The sequence below is a fragment of the Echiichthys vipera genome (genome assembly GCF_963691815.1).
Source record: "Echiichthys vipera genome assembly, chromosome: 11".
In the NCBI taxonomy this organism is placed as follows: domain Eukaryota; kingdom Metazoa; phylum Chordata; class Actinopteri; order Perciformes; family Trachinidae; genus Echiichthys; species Echiichthys vipera.
The window spans coordinates 19,847,582-19,868,503 of NC_139836.1; the positions used below are offsets into that span (position 1 = coordinate 19,847,582).

Below are 20,922 nucleotides of genomic sequence, written 5' to 3' on the forward strand. Positions count from 1 at the left end.
TAACTCTCGCTTTCCAGAAGGGGATGCTTGTTATTTTTGCAAGAACATTTCCCACTTGTACCAACTGTTAAGTGAATATTTGGACTACATTATTTAGACCCTAACTGCTGCAGGAGAATTTATATTCAAGACATTTCTAGTGAAACCTCACTGGAACAATTTCCCAAAAGACAATTATTTTTGTCAGAAAAACTATTGCCAAAAATGATGAGCAGAAAGAAGAGGTAAGGTTATGTGTTGTTTAATAAAACAAATATATTCATTTTTTTCCCATATATACAATTTTCTTATAAAACAATATATATCACAGATTTACAAGGCATGCAGAACCACATCTTTACAAACCTGGTGTTTACAGAATTCCATAGCTCAATTAAGTGCCACTTTATTATGGTAATATTTACAAAACAGTAATGTACTGCAATACTAGTTTCATAAAAGAGAAACAAAACAGCTCTGCCATTACCAACGACATCAATCGATCTTCCCAAGACTTCTGAAATGTCACTTCCTAACTCCTGACTCCTCATCTGTTGATGGGGAATTCGATCAGTCCGTCTTGCACTGTAGCATCCCTCTGGGTGTATCACTTTTCCAGGAATCATGTCTATCCTTCCGGATGCTGTTTGTGTCAGCAACTTTGGCAGGAAAGAATGTCTTAGGTTTTGGGTATCTATGTGTGTGTGAGAGTCAGCGTCTCTGACAGGTGTGTAGGTTCCGGGCTGCAGTCCTGCTGACACTGTGGTCTCGCTCTCCCTTCTCTGGTCGGCAGGCCAGACCGTCGCCACAGTCGCAGCGCTGGAACAGCTCCAAACCATGGGTGCCTTTCCTGCGGTGGCGCGTACACACCTGGCCCTCTGTCAGCACAGGCTTACAGATGCGAGACCAGAAGTGTCTGGCACAGCACAGACCCTCAGAACAGTCTGCAGATCTCAGGCAAGTATCCCCCTCCTGGCCTGGAGATAGAGAGGAGAGAGAGATGAATATATGTTACACTGGACTTCAGACTTCACTGGAAACAGCTTGTGTAGTAACTTGAACCTAATGGAGATTGATGATTCAAAACACTCACCTTTTGAAGCTTGGGGCTGATTGCTGTGGAGAGTAGGAGGCTTCTTGGCATGATGCTCCATGGTGTTGTTGTGTTTGTGCCAGCTAGTGATGATGGATGCATCTGTGCCATCTATGTCATTTGCCTGGCAAACACCTAGAAAGATAAAAAAGAAATGCATCAAGGGTCTGTATTTACACTAGCACAAATAAGATTCACATCAGTACACATGTAGACAGAAAGAAAGTATGACAATATGACTTCAAGCAAACTATTCCCAGCTATCAGAATATCATCGACAACTTGGCAAATCATAAATGTCAGTATTTGTTTCACACGGGATGCCTCTGCTTACCATTGCTGCAGCGGTTTCCTGCACAACACATGGAGTCCCGTGCGCAACGCTTCCGGCTCTTACGGCAGGGCAGGCAGGCGCCTCGGGCGTCGTTGCAGAATTCATCACCTCCACAGTCTTCATCATCCGTGCAAACACTTGGCTGCTGTAGATTGATAAAAAAACAAACGCAGCGTGCCATTGAAGTATTGAGATAGTACACATAAACACAAACGCAACTTTTGTCGTTGCGCATAGAATTGACTTTTACGCACGGGAAAGTTCATTACCTGCAAGGTGTCAACGGGTAATTTGTGTCCCACGCTACCGGAGGGAGATGTGCGAGGACTCGGACTGACAGTGTCGGCGCCTTTGCCACCCGAAGCACCGGGCAAGTTTTTGATGGCATTGGAGTTCACCAGGACTGTTCCCGTGTAAACGTCCCCAAGGTATCCAAACAGCGTGAGATACACAGCCAAGAAGCGATGCGCTGGCGGTATCTGCATGATTCTCCCGGTAAATTCGGATGTGTTGCACACACACGGAGAAGAAGAAAACAATCCACTGTCTTGCTGAAAAGTGGCTGAGTGACTAAGTCCAAAGTGGCCTTGAATCGTGAATCACAAAGTTTCCAGAGAGTTTCGGCACGATGCTTTCGAAGCCTCCTGCCTCACAGCCCTGGGATGATCTCTTTATACATGTGGACCTGTTTGTCTTCCCGCCCCTCGCTGTGCACAACAAAGGCGTAGGGGTGGAATTTCAAAGAGAGCCCCACTGTACGGAAATGGCCATCCATTCTCCACACACAGGGCTGCGTTCCTCAATGTTTGTGTAATAATGCCCCGAAAAGTCAAAATGCCCATTACATAGTAACGCATACTGGAAATAAAGTTCATCTACAGGATATTAAGTATATAACAGGTAAATTAATGACAGGCTTTTTGTTTGTTTTTTTGTATTTTTAAAACATGAATCTTTTTTGTCAAGGTCCACCAGTGACTTATTCTGCTGTTTTTTACACTGAATTGAGCATTTGTGGGGAAATGTGATACTGATATCACCACATATATCACCACATTGATACAACTCTTAGTTATATGATGGTATCTTGTTCATTAAGAGACAAAAATGTTTTTTTTTATTATAAGATCAGTCGGTTGCATTTGTTTTCCCCAAAACATTGATGTCCACAGTTAACCATTTATTTAAATATTTTTATGTAATGACTTTCAAACTATTATAGGCGATGTAAATCCAAAATACCAAATAATGCAGCATGTTTCATCTGCTAACTGTTCCTTCCCAGTGTTCCTCATCACTCCGTTTTTCATTCTTCAAAAGCTCACGTTACCCTTCTTTATACAAACTGTTTGGTTATTCCAGTTTTCTTTGACATTCAAGTGGCCTAACTGCCCTTTGGCTGTGTGAAGACAGCGATTGAAGTCACTTGCGTCGATTAACTACTTCATTTGATCCTTCTGATTGCGAAGGGGGCAATTATTCTCCAAAGTGCGCTTGATTACACCAGTGGCGGACATCAATGTGTGGGATATGCAGACCATTAAGGGGTGTGAAAAGTTTACCGAATTAATAGACTTCCGTGGCGAGGCCTTTCAGGGTTGACTGGCACTTCGAGATTAAAGGCAACTGTGATCTGTCCTGTCCTCTGACCCTTTGGGCTCCTCCACTGCAAGAAATGACCATACCCAGGAGAAAAGGTGTCCTGAACGATTCAAAATAAGTTTTAAAGGTGTGTGTTTGACTTCATTCTACCAAAAAAACAAGCTGATTTCACAATTTGAAGTCAATTTCTTGCGAATTAGTGCAGTGATTCGATCTGAACTTATTTGAACAAGTGAAACTGAAACGTGTCTGTCGGTTTCCGATTTGCACAGAAACACAGGTGCTGAAGTCTGGGATGGAAACGAGCCCTTTGGTTCCTCCCTGAAGACATTGGCACTTGGACGTCATCTGCTGGTCACGTAATTTATGTATGTGTGTGAGGTGGATGTGCGTGCATGTGCGTGTGTGTGTGAGAGAGAGAGAGAGGGAGAGAGAGAGAGAGAGAGAGAGAGAGAGAGAAATGCGCCATAGACACCTGACAAACACACTGTGGCACTTTGCACGTTTATGTCTTTTGAAGTAGAGCTTTTATCTCCACTTTACTAAATGTCAGTGCTGGTAAGGTGAGCTCCTTTGATGCACTTTGATCCCCTTTGATCTCGCAGAGGTGTCACCCTGTTGTTATGACTGAAGCCATTTCCCTGTCCCCCAAACAGATTTGTTGTTCGAATAACACTGAGACCAGAGAAGCTGAATCATCTGCACTTATCAGTAAGTGGATGACATTAACTCCATAGGACGGATTATTAGATCTCAGGTAACCTTAACCGATTCTCATCGGGCTGTGGAGGCTGGTTTGAGAGGGCTCTGGTTTACCTGGAGCTCCCTCTCGTGGCAACTACAGCAAACTGTCACAATCTTCACAGTACACGCTCTCAATAGTAGCATCCCTATGTTCCAGGGTCCCACGTTTCTGTTGCATGTGTAAACTAGCATTGTAAGGGATTGGTAAGGTAACAAACAAAACAAGAACAACTGCACTACATCATGTGAATATGTACATATGTCTATTTCTATTTCTCCCCTTTTTAAATTGAACTTTATTGCTTATTTTTGCTATTTTTTTATCTATTTTTGCTATTTTTTATCTTATTTTGTCATATTCTGTTGCTGCTGTGACAAAAGAATTTCCCCGTCTGGGGACATTAAAGGTTTTCTGATTCTGATTCTGATCCTGATTCTGATATCTTCACTGTTCAAATTGCAAAATAATGAAGGGGGATATATGTTTGAAATGCAGTTTGACTGGCAAAAATCCATTGAGCCACTGTGTAGATATAAATGTCAAAAGTGGAAAAAAAAAAACTACTGAGGAGTATAACGTCACTGGGCTTTAAACTGTGGATAAAGTCAACATATAGACTCAGGGAAACATAAATTGAACATTTTCCCTATGGGGAAACATTGCTAATAACGTAAACCCATTAGAAAGGTCTCCTAATATGTCACATTAAGAGCAATATCCTCTTAATGCTGGGGAACACAGGACCCAGGGGACATAGAAACCCTCCCCTTTCAATCACTCATTCCATGTTGTTTCAAATAACTAAGAGACAGACACCACTCAAAAGTATTGTTTTTACTCTATAATTTTAAAAATCTTACAGGTGGCACTCTGCATTTTTAATTTACAGCAGAATACATAAACAACATAACACAAGGCAAATATCAGGTGACATTGCAGAAGGCGGTCACTATAAGACTCAAAACCAGTGGTTTGTAAAGTGATGGCATACATAAGGCTTTGTGATAAACATAATCTGCCCTTAATACAGAAAAATACTTATGATATGCCCACAGAAGCTCTCCATCAACAGCGTTCAATGATTTGTACCATTTCAATATAAGTGTGTTCGAGTCTGTTTGGTTTGGGATGAAATATGAGTTGACCAGTTATAAAATGAGAATTTTGGATGGTGATTATGATCAGTGCTATCAAACCATCAAAGATTGTCAACAGGGGCTGAAGAGGAATATTGTTTTCCAATCTGAAAGTTCAAAACTACCAATCATTCTTGCCATCTCTACATGCTCAGATTTCATGACAGTAACGGGTGATTGAAGGTCCCTCTGACTTTATGTCAGGCCAGTTGTGGCTGACTTTAAGACCATTTTAGATCTGTAGAGAAAAGCATCTCATGGCAGCCGTATCAGCTATGATAGATTTTTATCATTTTTACTGTTAATAAATGTTCCTGTGTACGGAAGAGTATCCGGGCAAAGCATAGCAGGTAGAAAATAAGAGGAGATTTTGCATTCTGAAAATAAAGTAAAAATGTTGAGAACAAATTTCTCTGAAGACATGCCTTGACTCGACATTACGACTCAAATTTTCAAAATGCAAAATAAAAAGATCTTCTTCCTCTCAATTTGTCCCTCCTGGTGCTAATAATCTTCCGTACCTGTGAGATAAACCAAAGTGGCTAAGAAGGGAATGTATTTCATATTCAGCCATATTTCTGCCATCAAATGACTAGAAATTCTCGTTCCATGGTGATTAATGTATTTATTATATATAACAAAGGATGAGAAGCAGCCATCTAAGAGGACAGATACGTTTTTGAGGTGTATATGTTCATGCAGCATCTAAGAAGGACTTGTGATTTAAATTTTGTATGCCATTGATTTAAGGCACTTGCATTTCTTCTGATTTTATGCTCGGATTTTTGGATGTAAGAGGTGATGAGCTGGGTGAGAGATCATGGTGCTAATGGTCAAAGTTGTGAGTTTCACACAATATAATCTCCTTTTTTCCCTTTTGTTGTTTGTCTCTAGGAGTTAAGTCAAGGTAGTCTTAAGCTAATATGAATGTGGCCAATTTTGCCTCCAAGGATGAGGATGGTTAGTATAAATGGATGAGCTTAACCTTTTTAAAAATCTTCAGAATACCACTTAGCACAATGTAACATGGTATCAAATGTTATCAAACAAATTGTCACTCAAGTTTACAAATCGACACAAGTCTCTGAAGAAGGAAGTCAAGTACATTACAAATAAACCAAGCACAATAAAATCACTTGACAAAAACAATAACCAGTACTGTCATCTCACCACCGCTTATTATAATTTATCAATAACAGCACCAAAGACATTGAAACCATGTTCACAGTTATGTCAGAACTATACAGGGGCAAACTGAGGGCGAGGCATTTGGGTGATTTCAAAACAAAACTAAGAAGTATGTAGATAGAGAAGTATTCATGTGTGGTTAAAAGCATATTAAAGAACGAAAAAAGAGCGTGACTTCATCTACTGAAGCTTGAAATTAGCTGTAACTGCTGATTTTCTCATTTAATTGTCTTAAGTGCATAATGACACATTGCTTCATGGAAATACTAGCTGACATTTCATGTGTCGGTGTGTGATTCATTACATTTTACGCAGGGCATTTAAGAGTCACATCTCTTTCCACTGAACGCACAGTGTTTGTGCTTTTCATGGTAGGTTAATCTTTTACAAAGGTTACTAAGTAGGTTGTTTTCGCCTGTTTGTGTTCACTTGTGAGAATGTAAACTCAAATACTATGTACTCTACATGCTGTTTGCCATATGGATGTTAAATAAGAAGGAAATCAGTGGCATTCAGGTTTGTCTTGAGCACTTGATACCACTTGCAAACTGTAGTGTGTAGATTGCTGGAAAGTATCAGAGGTTGCAGCAAGCAGCTGCATGTCAAAAACCAGGGAGCAACTGCAGTAATATCTTAAATCCCAAAGTCCTCCAAACATTTCACCAAATATTGCGGAGAAACAAATAAAAAAATCAATGGTCAAAACGGCTGTCTTTTTGAGCAGTCCACATTTTCAACACTCTTATCGTAGAACCAAAACTCAGATAAACTATCGAGAACTCATCCAAATATCTTTCCTTGTTACATGGGAAAACCTGGCTCCATTATCAGCCTCTGTTGTGTTGTGTGTATGTGTGTGTATCCCTGCACTTTCGCTGCCTTTGCCTTTAGAGCCGAGTGTAAGACAAGAAGTGCTACAGCAGTCCCATTATAAATGCTTGATCCAGAGCCACAGTGAAATAAAGGCATATCGGTGACCCAGAGGGTTTGCCATCCATCCATTTATCTTGTTTTCCATATCCCCTTTTTCTTTTTATAGCAGTTTTTTCCTACAACAGGCATGTCCTCTAGATGTTCTCCAAACCAACAAGAGAAGAGTTTCTTTTGGTTTTAAGTTGAGAGGAGGACTTCAAAAATCAACATCCCAGCCGGAGTTGTCGTCAGGGGGCGGGTCCTCGTTGTCCTCTGGGAAGCTGTCAAAGTTACTTGTGTCAACTGCTGATGTGACCTGGTGGAAAGACAGAAGAACGGTTCACAGAAAGACTAAAAAAGCAGACAAGAAATGTATTGTGAGTATGAGATTGACAAGATGAGAGCAACTAGAAAGAAAATTGTAACGCGAATCTGCAGTGTGTACTCACATTAGGGATAATAGGAGGCGTCAATGTCCCCTTCTTCAAGCCCTCCCAGTTAAAGCCCTCAAACCATCTACAGGAAAAACAGTATTAATTCTTAATTTCATAATCATGTTTTACTACACAATTATATGGGGAAGATACATGAATAAATAATAGGATTATATTAATTTAAAGATAGTCTCACTTGTGCTTTTGGATGTCTTTGACACCATTTTTCAAGTTTCCCAGTCGTTCAGAAGGATTATCCCTGCAGCAGAGAGAAAAAAACAATACATATGATGATTCATACAGACCACTTAAGTTTATAACTCAAGTTTAAACTAATGCTGGAAGCACCAACACTCACCTGCATAGCTTTTTAATTAGGTTGGCAGCATTTTTGGTAATTTTCTTTGGAAATTCAATCATGTCGATGCCTCTCAGGATTATGTTGTAGGTTTTCATAGGATCAGGGCCAGAGAATGGAGGGCTACATACCAGAGGCAAATATATTAGTCTTGAGTGAACCATGCAAAGTTTCTAAATAGTATTTATTTTGTTTTTGTTGTGTATGATACCATGTTTCCCATCACAGGGAACACTTAAGATTATTAGTCTTATGGACATGCCCAGGCTTGTGTGTACCTGCCAGTTAAGAGCTCAAACATGAGGATTCCTAGAGACCAGTAGTCGGCTGAGATGTCGTGGCCCTTGTTCAGAATGATCTCTGGTGCTACATATTCTGGCGTCCCACAGAAGGTCCACGTCTTCTTCCCGAACCCAATCTTCTTGGCAAAGCCAAAGTCGACCTGAGAAGAAGAAAGATTTTATTCCGTCAGTCACACAGCTTTCATTTGAGTCTTATGCATGCTAGATAGAAAGGATTGAACAGCTGGGTGCTGCTCTGCCAAAAGCTACAAACTGGTTTCTCTTGAAGGAGAGAAGGGAATGGCGGCACCCCAAAAAACACAGAGCATGACTTAACCACAATTATACTTTAATTATACTTTTATTTACTGCCAATATGAGGCAAGTACTCAAGTTAAATTCGATCCTTCATTGTAGCACCCCAGAGAGATGAGATTTCTCTAGTTTGTCACATTTCTGACTTTTAAAAAGGACATAGAGAATGCAATGCAGAGTTTCTTTGGATGGCAATGCCTTATTGCTCTCTTACCAGTTTGGCATAGCCCCTGTGGTCCAATATAAGGTTTTCTGGTTTGAGGTCTCTGTAGATGATTCCTTTGGAATGCAGGTAGGCGAAGGCCTCCACCACACAAGCTGTGTAAAACCTAGTGGTTGAGTCTTCAAATGACCCTCTGGAAACACAGCAGGACAAAAGATACTTGAAGTTTTAGGGCTATTACTGTAACGCTCTTCATTTTGTGGTACTTACTTTTTGCATCACTAGCAATAACATAAATATTACACCTCTAATACCATTCAGTTATATCTGACCTGGTGAAATAAAGCTTACCGGTCTCGAAGAATGGTCCACAGCTCTCCTCCTAAACACGCCTCCATCAACATGTAGAGGTACTTGCTGTCCTTGAATGTTCTATAGAGTCTGAAAATACACAATGGATGTTGTCTCAGCTTTTAAATGCAAAAAGATATTTGGTGAATATCTACTTAGAGAAGTATGATGAATTCATACTCCAAGGTTAAAAGGAGAGCTGGTTTATATTTTCACACAATGATTGCTGCTGAATTAAAATTTTTATCTGCATGCATGCTTTGGAAAGTAACTATTTAATTAACATTAAAGCAACCCCCAGTTGTGTCGCAGGGAATTTTACAGCAAAATGCCTCAGGTATCTATCACCTAAACACGATCTATGGGCAGAAACAAAGATATTATGTTGATGCCACAAGCCTGTTATCTCATCATGGCTATGGCTCAGGAGGTACAGTAGAGTGGCCATCCACTAATAAAGAAGGTTGGCTTGATTCTTGGCCCCTGCAGTGAATTTAGTATATCTCCTGATGACGGCTTTGCACAATAGCCTCTGCCACCAGTGTGTAAATGGTTGAATACTGGTTGAGTGGTTGTTAAGGCTAGACAGCTCTACATAAACGCAGTCCATTTATAGTGAATCATAAACATAAAAACTCATGTGCTGTCTTATTTTCTTTCAGGGTCAAAAGAAGTTACATCATACACAGAGAAGACAAGAGGAACATCACAAGTAGACACGCAAGCACTCACATTCATTCTGCACTTATGCAAATTGTTTCCATCATATTTGATTTGCATTTGTGAGAAGACAAGAATAAAGTCCTTCTAGTTCTGAGGTTATAAAGTGCTGGTTCTTGTGACATGTATGCATACAGAGTAAATTATATACATTCAGTGGAGCTGTTCAGGATGTGTACCTAACAATGAAGTCTGAGTGGGCCTCCTGCATGATGAGTTTCTCTGAACGAATGTGCTCCTGCTGTCTTGTGTCGACAATGTGCCGCTTCTTCAGGATCTTCATGGCAAAGGTTTTGTTTTCATCACTCTTGAGCTGAACCTGCAGTCAGAAGGAAATAAACTCAAATACAAAGGTCCGCCGGCGCATTAGCCCGCACGCTCTGTTAGACAATTGTGAAGATGTTTATGTCACAGCGCAATGCTCCCTACCAGCTCAACGCGACCAAAGCCACCAACTCCCAGCGTGTCGATGATGTTGAAGTCAGCCAAGTTGAGATTGAAGAAAAACGCATTCTCTGCTTCATACCTGTGTTGCCAGGAAAGGGGGGGAGCAGAATGGGAACAGGATTAGAGATGAGATGAAGGATGAAAGAAGAGATAATCCACTTTCAACAACCTAAGACAAAATATCCGTCTCTCTTTCAGCTCATATGTTTGCAAATCTTAGAGTATTTAACTCATAGTAATCTATCAAGGATGTTATTGAGGATGTGGAGTGTATAAATGTGAAAAGGATGTGTTTAAGTTTAGTCCTCTGGTAAACCACTTTGACCTCTCGTTGAACACATAGTGTCTGTCCACAGCGTGTCCCCTTTCTTTATGGGAAGAAACAAAGACAGGACACCTGTCACACGAGTTCACTACTCAGCTGGCTCTGAAGACATGCCTTGACTCTGTCACAGAACACCCCCAGCATGCCATGGCAGACCTGCACATGCTGGCAGTGGAGATGGTTTCCACGTGTCCATCCCTTATCCCCAGATACCTCGTGTCTTCCCTGGTTATTGTTTGATCCAGATAGAGTTTCATCAGCTCAGTCTCTGGATCAGTGGGCTTAGGACAGATCTGGGCCTGGACAGCCTTTTCCCTTTGGGTCATTCAGAACTAGCTTCACTCTAAAGTTATACGTCCATTTGAGATGTGGCCAGAGGATTTCACACCATCAGATCCACTGGATGCATCAGTTACACTGTGTGCCAGAACAATAAAACCTCTTCTCTAAGCTGCATACCAGCGGGCACAGTGGGGGCATGTGTTGGCAGGTTTCTCAGAAACACAGGTCACTAGGACAGTCACCATGTATTTGTGTATAAATAGGCACTACTATAAGCATGTATGATTCACAGGTAATCCTTTCATCTCCTTCTCCACACCCATCATCTGGAAGCTGGCCCAGAAAACACTCAAAATCCCCAAAATGCTCTCTGCTTAACACAAGTATGGCGGGATGTAACTGAGAGTAGATACATTCCTGGTTGTGGGACTGGATTATTAATAAGGTCATGGTGCCCAACCCATGCACATACATGGACATGCAAGGTCTCGCACATTTCTTCATGATATAAAGGGTTCAGGAATGAGGAGATCATTTTATGTCATGCAGGTCTTTAAAACATGTTTTAAGCAGTTGTATCATTTGGCCAGCAGGTGGAAGCATTGTTTCATTATAAGTATGAAGGTGGAGCAAATTCATGACACCGATGAACAATAACTCCAAGCAGTTTAGAGCTGAACCACAGAATGAAGCTATTATATTAAGTAGGCAATGGAAGCATGATATCAAATAATTTATTCTATTCTGTGCAAAAGATTAACTTTTTTAAGCAAATAAAATAAGACAACCTTGAAGGCAGCTGTTGAAGTATTTAGTTCACTGCAATGAATTGTTATGAATAGTTTTATTACAGAAAAAGCACTTCCCATTGCTCTACACCTCAACCAAGGACATATAGGTTATTTGGGAGTCAATGAATGGTGGGGATATTTTGTAAGTGGCAACTTAAGTACTCATATAGATTTTTTTCTGAGAACAACACTTGTCTGTGTCAATGGTTAAAGCACTAGATTGAATATGAAACCAGTGATTAGACCCATTCGGACTTGAACCATACATCCACCTTAAACAGATGTCTTAACCATGACCTTGAATCACACTGAGAGCTCAGCCTCATACAACACTGTAATGGAACACTAGTTAGTTACATATGTTTGTATTCTGAGGTCCGTTCTTCTTACAGTATATGAAGTTGAAATCCCTTATGACTTATTTCTGTTACATGGCAAATCTGTTACCAGCACTGCAATACAAAGTGTTCCTATTTCAGTCAAGTAGCACCCCAGTGGGTGATAATCTGTATCAGTGAACAGATGACATCATACGCAATGATGCAATCCCTGTGTGTGAGTGTATACGTGTATATGTGAGAGTGTGTGTATGCTATTGTCCTCATTGCCTTTGGTCTAGCCTGACTCAAGGGAGAGAAGAGAAGACTGCATCTCTGAACTTAAAACTTACTCTCTTTAAATGTCACTTTTATTTACCAGTAATTCTTCCTTTTTGAACTCCTACACCTGCTTAACACACATGAGATGTGCCGAGTCATACTGGGTTCATATTTTCTCATCAAGCTTCATCATGCTGGATGGGCTTAGCATTTAGCAATAAATGGTAGATATTGATACTCAATACAGGACATCAGCAAGCTTCATAATAAGATTCGAGACACAAAAAAGCAGAAAATGAAAGCAGCTGTTGATCAGAGGATAGTCTGAAGTACTTATTTTTCATTTGAGCACCAGGAAAAAGATTTTTTTTAATGATTTTTTATGGCGTTTTATGACTTAATAAGACAGATGAAAGGAATTGAAATGTTGCAGCTTAGGGTCAGGGCATTACATATGTTGTAGCATTATGCAGCATTTTTTATTTTATTCTTATCCTAATTGCATACAATCTCAAACAGTGTACAGAGCAGAACATAGCATTTTTATATTTCTTAACTGTATATCATTTTTGTATTTAACTTTCTTTAACTTATTAACTTTCTTGTTTTACTGCACTGTATCACCAAGTCAAATTTCTCTGTACAATGTAAGTTTGGCGAATAAAGGGATTCTGATCTGTAATCCACATGCCACTAGGACTATCCAATAATGGAAGTTTTAAAGACTTCTGCAACTGCAAGATATGCAAATTTATACAACAAACAGAGAGACTCTCACCTCACCTTCCACTAAACAATATACTTAAATCCATGTTTTATGCATGCAGAAATGCAAGTAAAACATTCCAACAGAGACTGATGTATTGGCTCTATTTTGTGTAGCGTGAGGCTCCTCTTGCAGTGACTAGCAGAGATGTAAGTAGTCTTTGAAGAAAAGACCTGTCAACCTCACAGAGAGCAGCTGTAGTTTGCTGTATAGCAAGAGTACTGCCGCATGGTGTTTATCCGTTGTGACCAATTAGAGATAATCGTTTGCATCACCTTGGGATCCTCACTCAGGCTTTCCTCACCAAGATACAAATGTGCTCTGCTGGGCAGGGACACAATAGACACACATAGCACATGGTAGGGAAAGCTAATCAGAGTGGAAACGGCTTTGATGTAACAGATTTTAGGGAGCAGGGGGAGGCTGGCTTTATTTTAAGATTCGATTGATTTAAGATTGAATAGGTTGATAATAAGTTTACAAATGATGGTCATGTTACTCCTTTGCATGGAATCAATCTTAAACTTGCTTCCCTACAGAACTAGAGATGAATTGGGTAGAGCATGCACACTGCAGGTCATCAGTGGTAGTGAGCTATAAGGGGGATCTGGCCAGGGCTCTGTCTTTCCTCAGTGCCTCTGTCCAACACAGTAACTGGTGTTATGTTCTGCTGACTAAATCCCACTGACTTGCAAAAGATGACTGACGCTCTCAGCAGTCAGCTAGAAATCCAAAGCAAGCCCAGTCTGCTTTGTCATCCGCCTTGTTCTCTCCCCGTCTCTCTTCACTCACTCACTCAGTCGGTCCATCTACATCTCTGGGGCGACAAGCTGTTCCTGCTCTCTCACGTTCTGTAATCTGTCATTACTGGGTTCTTGTTTCTCCTCACCTTGACTCGCAACATAGCACCGAGTAAGCAAGGTATCATATTATGCCAATATGTAGCTGCCTGTACCCCAAGATACCGACCTTAATGCCAAGGTGCCTTCTATAGTGCTATTCTCTTGTTTCCATAGCGACGATAAACAGAGTACTTATTAATTCCTCCAGAAATAGAGGCGGAGGTCATAACCTCTGCTCTCTGGCCTGCCACAGGGGTATTGTATGGTTATATAACAGACCTACAGTAAAGGCACAACGCATTAACAGTTGGCCTTAAGCATGTTTCTTTATAACACGTTGTAGTGTGGTGCAGTCACAATATGGCTCAACATTTTAGAGGTTTATTGCATCTGAAAATGAATTAGCACAATTACATGATGAAAACAAAAGACGAATAAAACAACAGAATGCTCAAAGCAAAAAGATATATTTGTATTTAAATTAATTGATGCATTTCAACACTTTATAATTGTCTTACTTGGCTTTGGCATCAGCATCCTCATGGCCTTTACTAGACACATCCTCCAAACCTCCGATCAGGTGCTTGAATGAACTGCAACACAGAGGGTAAATGTTAAAACAGCAAACCTTTCTGAGGCTATTTATTTTGTTGAAGAATCTATGCCAGCCCAAAGCCATACACATATTCTCCATTAACAGTATGTAATGGATGCAGCCAATTTGTATAAGAAGCTGGTGCATTATATGGCGAGGCTGTCATAAAAAAACACTGCCAGTTACTATTAAATATTCATCAGTCTGCTTTTAGAGACAAGCCTCTAAAAAACACTGTAGAACAGATGAGAAGACAGAGCTAATGAAGAGGTGAAAAACAGTGTGATAGCATACGAGGGATGAGCGGGAATATTACAGACAAATTAAATTATATAGTTATATAACAGAAAATATACTGTGCTAAGTGACTAAAAAGTCAGTCTGAGTATTATTATTATTGTCATCATTAGACAAAAAAATCTTTTCTGTTATTTTAGTACTTAAGTCAGTTAAGTTATTTAATTGAAAGAAACAAACATGCTCCTTTCAGGCCATAATGATAAAATTACAGTAGTTAATTAAAGAAGAGATTTAATATCATTAGTATGACAACGGACAGTAGGCGCCATTAATGGGATGTCATCACCCTTAGCAGCAATTAGCAAATTAACCAAAATGCATGCCTCCTCTCCTGTCAACCTCTGTGGTGCTGAAGTAGCAGACAGATTTGTAATTGCAACTTTTTCTCTGAATAACGCCTTTCTGTCCGTTTTTATTAAAGTTATTAGAAAATTCAGATCCAAAAAAGAGTAGTTCAAGGGGCGGTTCACTAGTCGCAGGTGAATGTAAAGGACCGGGTCCATCCCTCCTGTTACAAATCAACAAATCTTCTACGAACTAACGAAGATATGAAAATTAAATGATGTTGTAGAATAATAAGATACACAATATGCTAATTTGCTGAACTAAAATCCTCCAAATTTGCCCTCATGGGGTGATCCAGTACACTACACTCATTTCTCTCTGAAGTATAGCTGCCTATGTAGAAGACTCCAAACATCCTGGAAATAACCAAGAAACTGAGAGGCTCATCCAGCTTTCAGCCAGATGATGTACTACATCTGGTGTTTTCTCCTGACCATAAATGCCTGCAAGCTGGGGCTGTTTCTGAGCTGAGCTTTTCTTGAAATGTTTGGCTGCTTACAGTCTCTATTGCACTGAGTCTGCGACTCCCTTCCATTTGTTTTTATTCCCCATCTCTGTCAAACTGGCTCTACTCCTTTTTCTCCTGCACAGCTCCTGCAATTATCCTTATTTTACCCCTCAAACTACACTGTTTGGTTTTGATGTATCACACATGCATGGGCATACAGAAAAGAAATAAATGCAGGCACAAGGTTTGAACACTAACAACCTGAAATCTGCACCAAAACTGACTTGGCTGAGTTACATACAAAACAAACAAACAGTGAGCTTCTTTTGTGCACTGTGACAGCAATAGCTGCTTGTTTGACAGGAAGAGTGAAAGGCAATGATAATCACCTGTGCTGGATGACTCACTATCCCCTCTGCTAGCTCTGAGGATGGCCCATTTGTGCCTGCCTTGTTCCCTGAGGCTAGAGGGAGGCCCAGGGAAGCTGATACCATCTCCTTCCTACGCCCAATCCATCTGTCTCTCTACTCTAGCCACACGACTTAATGACGTAAATGCTCAGACACTATCCTTAGATAGTGACCGATATAAACTTCTTCTGATTTAAATAATCAAATCTAATAATCATTGTAGAAAAATATCAAACCAAGTCACTGCAATGCAAATCTGAAAATGTGGCTTTGCTCTTTGATAATCTCTGAAGACACAACAGTGAAACCTACGCCCTTCTTAGTCATATTTGCACAAATTAAGCATGAATAAAAATTCTTTACTGAAGTTGAAGGCACATGCCTTCTTGGCATCACATAACCAGCAAATATTTAAATTTAGTTCTTGTGTCTGCCTGGAAAACATTACATGAGACTTAAGGTCTCACATAAAGGCTGAATCAATCAGCGGACTTTAGGTGATGTGATTGTCTTTTATGACTCCCAAACTTTGAGAGCAGATATTCAAACAACTTCTGTTGGGAGCTTAGATATTTTTCTAAGTTTGAAAATTGAAAGTAATGACAATTAAATGTTTGCCATGTCCATCCACTAAGATGTAGAAGTGGGTTCATGCCTCATTAAAGGTGACATGGCTGCTCATGACAGACATACATTCATTCACTGAGCTCTTGTACCCCTTTTATGCTGAAGAAACAAAAGGATCAACAATGTAGAACAGTATCTTTATTGATACTCACTCTCTATCGATGACTAGACAGGTGACTGCCTCTGCTGCAATGACGTTGGCCGTCCTGATATCCTCCCTGGACAAAAAGATTGTACAACAAGATCAGGCACAATAGCAAAAGTGGCACATATGATCCAAGTATTGGATTTGATCACACACACTTTGTTATTTCCGTTATTAAGTCACATTATTATTCATTCATTCTTTACAAGAGCTATGAGGATGGACATAGTCAAAACATAACACCTGTATATATACCTGTGTATACATAAACGGCACTGAAACACAATGAAAACATCAATCTCAACAGGCAACACACATCACTGCATGATTGGCATTACTCTTTATTATAATTGACATCATCTTCCTCTGATGATGACGGTTCTTCAGAGGAGTCGCCCCAACCACATGAGTCTTCTGAGTCTGTATCCCAAGAATCCATCCTTAACTGTGAAAGATTTTTTGTGCCACAATAAGCTCTAACTCTGGACCAGTACACTGCCCAGGGCAGCCCTCCAACAAAAGACTTATCTGTCGTACTTGGATGTAAATCCCGTTATCCACTTTAACACGAACTAAGATTTTACAAAAAGACACGATTTTCTTCGGGGGATGTCCCATATGAAGATTTTGTGCTGAATCTTTTTGAAAATGAAAAAAAGATTATACTCTGGATTCATTTAGTATCCCAATGGTGAGAAAATAAAAAGCTAAACAGACTTTGCTCTAAATTCAAAAAGAGTTGATTCAATTCAATTTTAATGCTGATAGTAGCTGACAACAACTCTCTGTGTCTGATCTGAACCCAGACACACGGCAAACCTATTTCAATGAGCTGAGGTGACAATTCCTTGTGCTAAGTCAACTCCCTCTGCCTCCCCTCTTCCAAACACACCCCTCCTCATGCACAATTACCCACATATACACTCTGCCTCACTCTCTCTGCTGACCCCTTTGAAAAAAGGTCACAGTTGGTGGGTCGACAACACATTTTGAAAGGTGAGGACTACAGAGGAAAGGAGAGTAGAGGAGAGGTAGTGTTTGTCAGGGGCAAACGCTACATTAATAGATTACTATTGAGCTCATGGCTCACACAGTACGGTATTTCATTCACCTCTGATAAGCTCAGATGGCCTGCATCCATGCTTTTAATACAATACTCTGGCAAACAGTGCTCCACCTGTTCTTCTGTTTGCCCACAACAGTGTTTAATACCATAAGCATACTTACGGTATCAAAAACCTCCTTAATGTGTGAAAGAAAAACAAATGTCCCAGTTTGGATGAAGAAACCGCGTTACACCGTGATTGTTACTATTGATTATGTGATAATTCCTTTGGGGAACAAGAGTTGTGATGAGTGACAGTCAGTTGGAATGAGTTCTCACTGGGTAATATTAAACAAGACTGAGGTGGGAAAAGATGAGAAGATATGGATTTGTGTAATTCATGAAGCGAAGCACAAGAGACCCTGTTAACATACTTTAATTTCGTGATTATTCAAATATTCAGATGCTGAGTCACCTTGCTCTGTAAAGGGCTGTTGAAGCACAAATGCTTTTAATGACCCAGCTGTGAATTTGGCAGTGACAGTTCTCATGCTGTAGAGTGACTTTTCAAAAAGCTATCGCCAAGTACTTACAAATTGATCTGCCTGTCGAGTAACTTCAACAAGTTTTTGAATTAATGTCATATACTGCATGTATCCAACGACAAAACTAAATTGCTTCTAGGTAAATATTCATATAAAATGCTGTCATTAGTCAATAATTCAGGAATGCTAATTATTCTCTTCTATTTATTCTAAAAATGTTTGGGTAGGAGCGCTTCCAAGACTCCAATTGAGTTTGTTTGAAGTGCTCTTTGGATAAAGATAGCCTACATGTACACACAGAAATCACAAGAGAACTCCAAAGTCATGTTTCCATCAAACACTTTCAGTATAATTCCTTTAGAACTATACGTAACCCATATGGACATGTACCTTAACACTATCTCTGTTTTGCAGAGAGAGTTATGGACAGCCATGCACGGGGAACCCAGCTGAAAACATTTTTTATACCTCACTGCCCCATCCAGTATTTCCTTTTAACTGATGATGCAGAGGAACAGCTGTACCATGGGCGGACTGCAGTGTTTCCAGCTCCACCTTTTCATCAGTGTGCTGACTACCTCAACCGAGGGATAACGAAAAATTGGTTAGAATAAAACAGTTCTGTTATACTAAAACTTCTGTCCCATTTATCGATATTAGTACAATCAACAACTTTTGAAAATGGAAACACAAAAATAAATAACTGTTCTAATCTGTAATGAACTGAAGCTCGGTGGAAACGTGGCTCGAGGAATTCTCCTTTGAATTTTTTTTTAAATTGTCTTGGTATACTCATGTTAGACTGAAAAACAAACTTGGAATTTTGGAAACTTGGAAGCCAAAAAATAAAACACAACCTTTAGGTTATTAACTGACTTAATAGTAGATATTTAGACAAAAGGCAAGTCATCAGAAACACATCAGTTTGCTTATCACTGATAATTAGCAACAACCATAGTGACACATCTGTTACACAAGTTAATTTGTCTCATAAAAGGAAGTTTACAGTGTTTGTGTCATTTACTAACCATGGTGATACAAAACAACAACACAACCCTTTGGGCACTTTTAATAGTTACATAAGCATGAATCATCCATAAGACCTCAAGGGTTTCATATTAGAGAGCAGCTTGTTACACCTGTCCCCTGCTACTTGACTGTGGCTGAGTAGTGTGCCATTGTGTCGATATCACTGAAGTGATGTGAAACACAATCACTAAACAATATCTATCAGAATGATTAATATGCACGCTGAGTCTGAGTCATTCACTAAACAGAAGATGGCTCTACACTTGTTAATTGCAGCGCAACAGGAAACACATTGGAAAACAGACACACACACACGCACACACACTAAAAGCAGCTGCATGCTGTGTCTGGAATGTCCTTTGGACGTACACAGGAGGCAGCCTGTGGTGTTGATTTCCAGTTGATAGTTGAAATGAACCTGGTAATTGGACAGTGATCTGGTGTCCCAGAGATAGGGTTATGAAAATAACGTGAGGCTGAGCGTGGGGCAGTAGCTATGGGATGTTGTGAGGTAAGTAAAGCCAAGGTCAGGACTGGGGCAAGAACGAGAGGTAGCTGTGGGATACACAACCAATAATTTGTGCTTCAATTTTGTGACTGAGAGGTATTCAGGTGGACCTGGATAGATGTGTCACAGGTTGGTATTAAAGTAACAATTGTGAGTTTGTACCAGAGTTTGTGCAGCTTTTACTGATTAACTACAAATTGTATGTTTTACACATACCTGCAGAGTATGAACACTTTCCAAGGCATACCAGACATACCAGATATGTGTTCTACCCTTGCAGGCAACCACTTGCTTTTAAAAACACTTTTTCCAAATTACACCGTCCAAGATTGGAGTGTAAGCTGCCGAACATTATTTCAGTCAAAATCTATGTTGTTAGAATAACCAAACACACTTTAAAGACATTGCAGAAAGGTTATTCTCCAGTCTCCTTTGTCTAAGCTTCCCACAAACACATAATGACACTAACTGGGAACCAGAGTTTTTCATGAATTGAATTTATTTTATCTTTTGTTTCAGTTTTTGTATTTGTTATTTCACAGTCGGTCGATGACAGATCAGTCGGGCAGAATGGTACATGCTAGTTATTTTTGCAAATTTAGGGCTCTAGCTGCAGCTGGCTCTCAAGTGGGGTTTTAAGCTATCTAGCCCCTCCATTCCCCCTTGGGTTCCAAGACCTAAAATAAATGTTTGGCCTGCAGGAACGTCTGAAGAAACAGTACCCATTCATAACTGAATCAAAAGGCAACATGGGATTCAGTTGACAAAGTACTTCTCAGTTAGTCAAAAACTTCAAATCATTGATAGTTGATTTTCATGCTGTAATGGTATAAATTGAGAGCAGCAGCTGTATAAGATAACAAATGTCTTCAGTGTCAATGGTATGCTTTAGAACAAAGTATACATAAAATGCAGACAGTAGCATACAACAGCAATGTAAACTATACAGATTGGTAGTTAACACCAGATGGCAGAAGTTAGGCTTTCACTCATGGGGGGTGAGCAATTAAAAGATGGAGGGTATGGCTTGGAATTAAGGGAAATGGGTGTTAAAGTCGCATTAAGTCTTCACGAGCACTTGAGTAAGTAAGTATTAATTTCAGTGAGACCATTAATGCTAAGGCCTCTGTTAGGCTAAATGTTAACATAAGCATGCTAACATACTTAAATGACAATATCACCATGCTGATGTTTAATGTTTACCATGTTCATCATTTTTTAGCACATGTATGCTGAGGCTGATGGGAATGGGATTTTGTGTT

At 39.9% G+C, this 20,922-nt stretch overlaps 2 protein-coding genes across 3 annotated transcripts in view; both read right to left on the reverse strand.

Annotated features, from left to right (window-relative positions):
• Positions 1-316: 316 nt before the first annotated feature.
• LOC310953795 (dickkopf-related protein 1-like) lies at positions 317-2,014 on the reverse strand. Its single transcript, XM_083922995.1, has 4 exons — positions 1,676-2,014; positions 1,407-1,551; positions 1,073-1,207; positions 317-956 (listed from the first exon to the last, which is right to left on the reverse strand). Exons 1-4 carry the CDS (start codon positions 1,889-1,891, stop codon positions 691-693), a joined length of 762 nt encoding a protein of 253 aa, XP_083779121.1. The 5' UTR covers positions 1,892-2,014; the 3' UTR covers positions 317-690.
• Positions 2,015-6,919: 4,905 nt separating this feature from the next.
• Positions 6,920-20,922, reverse strand: part of LOC310953793 (cGMP-dependent protein kinase 1) — a gene marked incomplete at its 5' end in the record, with an annotated part of 77,436 nt that continues 63,433 nt past the window's right edge. For both annotated transcript variants that reach the window (XM_083922993.1, XM_083922992.1), the window contains 11 exons: positions 6,920-7,305; positions 7,439-7,505; positions 7,620-7,682; positions 7,782-7,904; positions 8,060-8,223; positions 8,592-8,733; positions 8,892-8,981; positions 9,791-9,930; positions 10,041-10,137; positions 14,182-14,256; positions 16,541-16,606. In XM_083922993.1, the coding sequence (XP_083779119.1) occupies positions 7,207-7,305; positions 7,439-7,505; positions 7,620-7,682; positions 7,782-7,904; positions 8,060-8,223; positions 8,592-8,733; positions 8,892-8,981; positions 9,791-9,930; positions 10,041-10,137; positions 14,182-14,256; positions 16,541-16,606 (1,126 nt within the window). In that variant the 3' untranslated portion in view covers positions 6,920-7,206. The remainder of the gene's footprint in view (positions 7,306-7,438; positions 7,506-7,619; positions 7,683-7,781; positions 7,905-8,059; positions 8,224-8,591; positions 8,734-8,891; positions 8,982-9,790; positions 9,931-10,040; positions 10,138-14,181; positions 14,257-16,540; positions 16,607-20,922) is intronic.

Bases quoted from the DNA above. Each gene is read 5' to 3' on its own strand.
- LOC310953795 (XM_083922995.1), bottom strand. From the start codon at position 1,891: ATGCAGATACCGCCAGCGCATCGCTTCTTGGCTGTGTATCTCACGCTG. The intron at 1,552-1,675 runs GTAATGAACTTT...ATCAATCTACAG, and splicing joins TACCCGTTGACACCTTGCAG to CAGCCAAGTGTTTGCACGGA. The intron at 957-1,072 runs GTGAGTGTTTTG...CTCTATCTCCAG, and splicing joins TCAGCCCCAAGCTTCAAAAG to GCCAGGAGGGGGATACTTGC.